Source organism: Penaeus japonicus, unplaced genomic scaffold (assembly GCF_977035675.1).
Source record: "Penaeus japonicus unplaced genomic scaffold, GWHDUDI00000001_assembly GWHDUDI00000022, whole genome shotgun sequence".
NCBI lineage: Eukaryota > Metazoa > Arthropoda > Malacostraca > Decapoda > Penaeidae > Penaeus > Penaeus japonicus.
Genome location: NW_028234424.1, coordinates 28,519,489 through 28,528,023, shown reverse-complemented (window position 1 = coordinate 28,528,023; position 8,535 = coordinate 28,519,489). Strand labels below are relative to the sequence as shown.

The 8,535-nt window shown below is 34.6% G+C and overlaps 2 protein-coding genes and 1 pseudogene across 3 annotated transcripts in view; 2 read left to right on the top strand and 1 right to left on the bottom strand.

Annotated features, from left to right (window-relative positions):
* The window catches only part of LOC122258211 (uncharacterized), a 14,804-nt gene extending 13,435 nt beyond the window's left edge, over positions 1-1,369 (bottom strand). The window contains exons 1-2 of the mRNA XM_086549255.1: positions 1,310-1,369; positions 877-1,204 (exon numbers count right to left, since the gene is read on the bottom strand). Coding sequence (XP_086405381.1) covers positions 877-1,204; positions 1,310-1,369 — 388 coding nt within the window. The remainder of the gene's footprint in view (positions 1-876; positions 1,205-1,309) is intronic.
* On the top strand, positions 441-8,207 carry LOC122258212 (uncharacterized). 2 transcript variants are annotated; one of them, XM_086549749.1, is made up of 4 exons: positions 441-1,844; positions 3,062-3,139; positions 4,020-4,279; positions 5,972-8,207. In XM_086549749.1, the coding sequence occupies exons 1-4, from the start codon at positions 1,689-1,691 to the stop codon at positions 6,015-6,017; spliced, it is 540 nt and encodes a 179-aa protein (XP_086405875.1). In that variant the 5' UTR covers positions 441-1,688; the 3' UTR covers positions 6,018-8,207. The 2 variants fall into 2 exon arrangements, with proteins under 2 accessions (XP_086405875.1, XP_086405876.1); XM_086549750.1 differs by lacking the exon at positions 5,972-8,207 and adding an exon at positions 3,614-3,700 and having other exon boundaries at positions 4,020-4,159.
* On the top strand, positions 6,172-8,207 carry LOC147469375 (uncharacterized; annotated as a pseudogene).
* Positions 8,208-8,535: the final 328 nt, after the last annotated feature.

The following is an 8,535-nucleotide window of genomic DNA, read 5'->3' as shown; positions in this document are numbered from 1 at the left end:
GTAATTCTTAACATTTTCTGTATCTAGTATAATTTCCATCAACTCCAGAAGAGTTGCCAGGTAATAAATGCGGAAACGTAAAATACTCGTTGCCACTGTGAACAAACAAGTTGTAGATGACACAGATCGCCATTGTGGATGTCTTTAAGAAATTGCTGGCGTAAGACATTGATTGAATATACGAGTATTACGCTTAGTATTTTTCTTAACAAGATTGTAAACGTGACAGACTAAAAAATATTGTCGTAGTGTTACTGGTAGACCAAAATTGTGATTTAGAAAAAAAATAAATTACTCAAGTTGAGACTTATCTTTAACGCATATTTATTGCATATTATCAGATGATGTTACACGGATGTCTTGCTGTATAAAATCTATAGGATGTTCGGTTTTGACATAGTTTTTTCGGCTCCTTTAGCAGTTGCCTAGCGAGTCTCTCTTCCCCATTCCTCCTTGTCCTCGGCGCTTTCTTCGTATTCCAACCACCGATATGTCCTCCCTCACCATACCCATAAACCTCCTCATTATACTCTTCTCTCCAGCCTTCCTCCTCCCTTCTCCTCTCCCAAAGTCTCTCAATTTCGTTGCGCCCAGTTCTGCCTTCGGTCTTTTAGTCAGGGTCATTGCACCCAAGCCATGCAGCTTACCTGGTTTCACAACTATCTTGTAAACTTTTCCTTTCGTTCTTGCAGATACCATTTTGTCACAAGTCACTCCTGACACTTCTCTACTCACTCTTCCTCATCTCTTTTTCCCACTCCTCATTACTTTGAACTCTGGATCTTAAGGATTCAAAGTTCTACACTACCACCTCTACTATTCGCAACCACATTCCACTGTCTTCTCACTCATTCATGTGTCTACACTCTGTCCTACTCCTGCTGACCTTCTCCTGCTTCCTATTCCTATTACAGATCTGAATGTCATTTGTTAACATCATAGTCCATAGAGTCTCCTGTCTGATCTTGTCTTTCACCCTGTCCATCGCCATTGCAAACAAGAAAAAGTTGAGAGCCCACTGTCCATGCAATCCAATCTCTGCCACCTCTGTCATAGATACTGTCACACTGTCCTCATACATTTTGTTAACCATCCTCACATATTTCACTGCCACTCTTACAATACCACAATTCATCTCTTGGTAGCCTGTTATAAACTCTCTAAATCCATAACCACATATTGCTCTTACCCTCTCTATACCTCTCTTAAAGTAAACATTATATCTGTGGTGCTCTTTCCAGGCTTGAAACCATACTGCTGCTTATAGATCTTAACCTCAGCTCTCAGCATAGGCTCCACTACTCTTTACCATATCTTTCTGCTGTGGCTGATCAACTATATGCTCTGTAGTTACTGCAGCTATGCACATCTCCTTTACCCTTTGAAAAGCAGTACCAAAACACTTCTCCACTACTTAGGCATCTCCCACTTTCCAAGATTTTGTTAGCATTTGTTAAAAAGTTTTACATCTCTACTAAACATCTCCATACCTCTACTGTTTTGTCATCTAGACCAACTGCCTTTCCACTTTTCATCTACTGAGCTGTCCACATGCATTGGCTTATATATGAATTTATGATTTTTTAAGGATTTGCACATCTTTTTGTCATTTTTAAAGTCTACTTTAGCAGTTGACATTTTGACATGCTCATGCATGGAGAAATCAAATTTACCAAGGAATCCAAGATATGTTCAGTGTGAATTATATGTATATGTTCATTTCAGCTTTCAGTTCAACACAGCCAGTCGATGATGGTACCAGATCACCACAAAAGACTGTTTGGACATTTGATGCTACCAGTTCCAAGTCCAAGAGAAGTAAAACTAGAATGTCTAAGGTCTGGGTAAGACCATATTAATTTCATCTGGTTTAGTTGACTAGTTACATAAGGATAGATTTTCTTCTTATACTTTCCTTATATAAGTATTTCATAAGTTTCCGGTAACTATTGATAAAACACAACCTTAGTTAACTAAATAAAGCTTTATAGCCTTAAATCCAAGGATCCCTCATGTAGTAAAAGAATTAAATTCATCTGTTGATGCCAGGAACATACACTAACTACTATGATGTACTTTTATTATTATATATTTTTTAAGTATAGATGGCTATACAAATGCTTGGTCACCAATCAGCCATTTAAAATGCCTGCTTATCTCATGCTGTGAATTTTCAGGAAAAAAGGTTCTTTTCTGTTCGGTATGGTGTTATTATTATTATAATTATTATACTGGTAAGAATGATAATAGTAATGAAAATGAGGACATTTTTTTTAAAAATGTAATGAGTGTGTAAATAGATGGAGTCAGATTAGCCTAAGTTCTTGTGAAGAGATCTCTTGAGTTTTAAAAAAATGAATAAGACCATACCTTACTGGACAATGCACCTGTACATGTATTCCAGGCATCACTGGGTAGACTCAACTAACCCCAATATTTCTTTAGTATTTTGCATATTCTTTTCAGATCCCCACATTTGAAATTAAAAGATGTAGTACTCACCTTCTGTGTTCAATGTTTCTGATTTTTAAGGGCTAATTAACATAGTCTTACAATGAACAATATTATTGATATTGATTATACAGTATATTTCTCTTAGCCGTCAGATTTACAAATACCATATTTGTTAATTGGAAGTGTTGTGTAGATACTCCTTTTACTCATTATAATTAGCAGCAATATTCAGTCTGCAATTAGAGTTCTTGTTGCAATTATATATTTACATTTTTTAATCACATTGAAATATAGTTCCTCTGTTAAAAACATAAATATTCTGTTATCTTCTTTTTTCTTCTTTTTAATAGTTTTCTTTTCATATATCCAATTTAGTCATTTTATATGGAGAGTATATACACATTGTCAAATGATGAAGTTCTATATTCTGATCACATTTTTTATCATATTATATTACTTTCTTAGCTTCACAGATCATATTATCGATACTCATCTCAAGAAAGAACTGTCATTTTTTGTGTAAAAGTAGCTATGTTACTGATGAACCTCTTTTCCATTGTGTATCATGCAAATTATATACTAAATAACCATATTTTGACTTGTTCAGGAATTTGAGAGAGACCACATGATAGCTGAACATGAAGATGAACAACAAACCATAAAGCTAAAAGGAGATGAAGTTCAGGTAAGTTTGATACAGGGCTTTTTAGTTTAAATTGTATTTTGTTTTTTACACAAGCTATCTATTCCTTCATTTGCATAACCAACACATAATACCAAATGCTAATTAAAATCACTTTGCCAATATATTCATATATCATACTATAAGTCTAGAAAACACATTATCTTAAGATACCCATACCAGGCTGAACATCTTAATATGTGGCCTGTCTTAGAAGGGTTAAAGAATATTGGCAGATGGTTATTTCTGATTTTAGCAGATTTCTATTTTTCACTTTTAACCATAGGTTAAAAGTGAACAATCCTACATGATTGTTCAGGATAAGTCATGTTATTCATATAAGCAGTTATCTCTTTTGACTAGTACATTCAAAATTAGTTAAATATGGTGATGGAAGGAGAGAGAAAGAGCAAGGAAAGGAGGAAGAAGGGAGGGGGATCTGCAAGTCGTCCCATAGATTTCTTCTTTGTGTTTCAGGGTAGTAGTCCATCAAGTAGTACCTGTCAGTGTGGATCAAAGTAGAACCTTCTCATGTCTCATGCTCTGGAGGAGTCTAATGATAAAGTATGTCATATTTTTTATAAATTGAATAAGGTTTCATAATCATTTAGGAAAACAGAGTGTTGGTTGCAATTAACAGACCAGGCAACACTTTTTCAGCAATTTAAGAATTTTGTACATTATTAATTATCAATGACTGTATTTTCAGAGACAGTGTATAATAACTATATATTTGATAAGTTTTTTTGTATAATATTTAAGGGATATGTAACAAATAGTTATATTGGCAATATGACTCTTCATTTTTCTCATAATAATTAATTGTATATTACATTATTTATTGTGATTATAATTTATGTACACAAATTATTTTCTTTTGCAGATTTTTACTAAGCAAGAATTTGTTTATAAAGAAGAGGTGTTTGGATCTGATGATGATAATGAAAGTCAGACCATTTATCCTCTTCCTGATGTCACTAATGAATCATCAGAGTCTACATCATTAGTAGTGTCTGACTGTTCACCACTCAATAAATCTCCTGTGGAAACAAAACTGAACAGCATAAACCAAATTGGCCCTTTTGACACTAAACCAAATACCACAATGAATACAGGCAGTCTTGAAGGAAAAGAAGAAACATTGTGAGTATAAACAAAGTGTCTGTATAAGGAAGTTCAGCTTCATTGTTTATGTGAATATAAGATTATGTGTTGTTCCCTAAATTGCCCCATATAAGTACAGCTTGATTTCATGCTCGTGCACTAACTCATCTCTCACTCACTTTATGATTTTCCCATCAAAATTCTTTATAAAGAATAGCATTTCCTAATGTAGATTTATCAACACAGCACTATAGATATTGAGAATGTTTATCACTCATAATTACTTCCACTGATATAAGATGCCTAAAAAAAAATTGTCCTACTACCATACATCCCAATACCCACTGTCCTTGATGAGTTAAGAATTTAAGGGCTGCGACTGTAGGAACAGGATTTAGAGTAAGTTTTAGGAGCAAAGATAAATCAGGACAGGTGAAACAAAATGTGTAACCCCAATTCCCATCTTAAAAATGTGACCATATTTTAGTTGATTTTGAATGACATTCTGCATCCTCAATACCTACCAAGAAGTCTCCTAATTTGCAAAAAAATAGATACTCATGGATTCAGTATTATGGAGGAAGTAAGATATGGATTGGTAGTTGAAAATATTAATCTCTTGCGGATGGGGGATAGATTTACTTGCCCAGTCTTCAGGATGGGTTTTCTTTCAGAGTGAGGCAACGTCAAGCAACACACTTTCAGTTTTCCCACTTTCTTTCAGTCCTTCATTGTAATACTAGGGCCATTTTTGTGATTGAATTTTTGTTTTTTAATTGTATTGAAAGACTTACAGGTGTTATATGACAGGCTCTGTTAGTGCTGCAGTTGCCAAAAAAGGGAGTGTAGGGTCCATATCAGCTCAATATTTACTTTATACTCAGTGTGATAGAAGTATTGCTGTTTTATGGGAGGACAAAAAGCAACTTTATTTTTTTGTATTTGTGTACTGTTATGAATGAATATAAAACATATAACTATTTACAATGAAGACAACATGAAGAGGTAGGGAAGACAAAGGAAACATGTGCTTATGACTGTGAATGCCACAGTGAAAGGCATTCCTATGGGCACAGGGGCACATTGTAGACACTGGGCATGGTTTGAGTCACCTTCCTCTTCTCATACTGCCTGTACATCCTTCATCAGCGGTACTTTAGAGCAAGAGGTCAGTAACTTGTGTACCATTGTTCTATAAAGATAGTGCTTGCTAGAGACCATGGATGGGTGCTATCCAAGGCTCTCTCACTTGGTGGTGCTAGAAGAAAGTGGTGCCATCTAACTTTTGGATGTTAGGTTTGTTAAATATTACAGTAATTATAGTAATTATTGTCATCAACACTCACTCCTTATTCATAGCTCAATAAAATAGTACAGTGATCTAAAATGCCTGAATGTCATGTACGTCATAACACCTGTCTTAAGTCCAAAGTTCCTGCATCCTGTATGTCATGACAACTGTCCACAATGATTAATAATGATAAAAATATCCTATTCACTGTTGCCATGTTACTGGAACATCATCATTGTTTTTATAGTAAATCACGCAAGATATATTATTCTGCCAGCTTTACGGAACATTGGTTTTTATAAATGTAAGCATAAATCTAAGAAGACAACACTTTAATAAATCATTTGTCTATTGAGTGATGTAGAGAACAAAGCCATGGAAGTAACTGTGGTTATATGTGTCACACCAAAACATTAATTTAAAATTAATTGTAATTGCAGAGTACAGACTGCATCCAAGCAAAGAGGAGAATGTCAAAGGACCTGATAGAAGATATGCTACCTTCTATCTTTAACCACAGAGGGATAACATGCAATTTTAAGTCAGATAATAACATTCCTGGTTTCAACTTCAAAACTGATACTACAATAACAGCAATGGAAGACATGAGATGCTGGCTGAAAGAATTTAGCAAGTGAACATGCGCAAATTGGAAATACAGATATGGGGTGGGCTGACCCAACAGTTCATGTAAAGTTATGTTTGCCTGTAATGGCTTATTGGAAGCTAAAAGAGAAAAAACAAAGGAAAGTATAATTGCAAAGTTCACATTTACATCAAACTGTATGAGGAGAATATTAAGAAGATAGGTACCATACCAGGTTTCTCTTAAAAAAATACCCCTGTCAGCTAGAAGTGATTATAACTTTTATTCATTATTTCTGTGAGGGACACCTCCAGAAAGTGCCTTTAATTATCATTAAACTAGGCTTTGACTAATAGACTTGGCTACTGAGTCATTGGTGATTCACAAAATCTGAAGTTAAGAACAGTTAGATTCATGTAGGAGTCATGGAGAAAAGAAAAAAGACAAAAATCACTAAGAACTAAACCAAAATGTAGTGACAAAGCATCTCTGTATGATGCTATTACTGAAAGAATGCAAAAAAATAAAGCTTGATAGGAAAGAATATCTTATAGTGAAAAATGTGGACGTAATTCATATGAAGCGAGGCTTACAACTTAATCCTGCCATCAGTTGTGGAGATGACAATGGGAATAAAACATGTGACTTGTGCCACAGTTTTTAGAGTGTTACCTTCAAGTATGATTATCATGGACAATGTAACATGTGATTATACAGTTGTTTAAAAAAAATAAAAGCTGGTCAGGGCAAAAGCATTTTGAACTATATATATTATTGTTGGTGCTTTTGTATCTTGCAAACAGGCTTTGAAGGTCTGTTATCCAGAGTCAGATACGGGGATTGCTTAGTAAAATATCAGACGGTATTAAAGAACAGGATAGAACTACTCTTATAGGCCTTGTAGAAAATGTTCTTAATGATCCAACACAAAATGAGTAAACTGGCATACAAAATGATGTTAGCACACAACATAGTCAAACAGTATAGTGTTTTCAAGACAGGAGAGGAGATGTTAGATTATTGTATAAGTTGCCTATACTCAGTAAGGAATGTAATGACTTTTCCAAAAGAATATTTATTAATGCCATCCTGAACAGATGTATTGCAGTAGAGTAGTGTTTCCAGCATAGAATAAAAGCATTCATAGTGAACAGTTCCTACCACTATACTTTTTTAAATTGTCAAAAAAAAAAAAATGCCAGAAATTAGGATTGTAAACTCATAAAGTTATAAAGTAAACAATATATATGATTGGAATTTGTGGTATAATGTGAATTTGGAACCGTAAGTTTGCTCTTGTAAGTCTGGGAATATTGGGGGTTCTGTGAGCATCATTCAGCAGTTTGGAAGTTCACAAGCAAGCAGCCTCCTGTAGGGCCTCTCTTGATACATCAGACAAGTTGCACTTTGTTGAAGTTACCTTGGGAGAATCTGGTTATGAAAAATTTATTAAAATAAAGTGTGATATGGTATTAAAGTCTTTAAAGGAAAACTTTATATGGTTAGAAACAGTTACTAGTCAAAGTATAGCTAATTCTTTTATAGGAAAGATGGAAAAATTAAATCAGGATCTGACTAAAATCTCTAGTCTAGATGAATTAGGCATCCTCTGCAAATTCACTGGCAATGTACATATAGAAAATAATACTCATATGTTTCAGCTTTAAACCAACATTGATCAACCTCAGACAAACATTGTACATTGCAGATAGGCCTACTCCATGTCAAACCAGGTTTCTTCAACCTAGTAGCATCATCCAGTCACAGTCAGATGTAGGAGTTGGTCCAGTCCAGTTTATTATTGTTCAGCCAGTGAACAAATGAATTTTCTAGTTAAAATCTAGAAGCACTTCACTTGTTAAGTATAAAGCAGTAGCAGAAAAGTAGATACTTTGCCAGCAGACACCTAGTATAACATAGCAAGGAATACTTGCTTTCTACAGTGACATGTTAATTACTTCACATACATCAAGGAAATTAACAGATCCTTCTTCATTTATCTTGCTTCAAACTTGAAATGTATTATTTCAGAGACCATGTGAGACTGTTTTGTAATATGTCTATTTTTGTAAAACAAGATTTTAAAAAGATATGTTCATTATTCCTTACCCCAGAAAATAACTTGAATTAATTTGCTTTTGATGCCTTAATGCAAACAGATTTAATACAATCCAATTTTACATGTAAACTTAAACACATACATATAAGTGCACATGAACACACACATACATACACATACAATCATAGTAACACTTATACACACAGATAAACACCTGCACACACACACACACACACACACACACACACACACACACACACACACACACACACACACACACACACACACACACACACACACACACACACACACACACACACACTCAAAATCACACTCACACTCTCCCCCCCCCTCCCGCT

Excerpts from the sequence above, each read along its gene's own strand:
- LOC122258212 (XM_086549749.1), top strand. The coding sequence starts at position 1,689 with ATGTTCAGTGTGAATTATATGTATATGTTCATTTCAGCTTTCAGTTCA. Across the intron at positions 1,845-3,061 it reads CTAGAATGTCTAAGGTCTGG|GAATTTGAGAGAGACCACAT; the intron begins GTAAGACCATAT and ends TGACTTGTTCAG. Across the intron at positions 4,280-5,971 it reads GAAGGAAAAGAAGAAACATT|AGTACAGACTGCATCCAAGC; the intron begins GTGAGTATAAAC and ends TTGTAATTGCAG.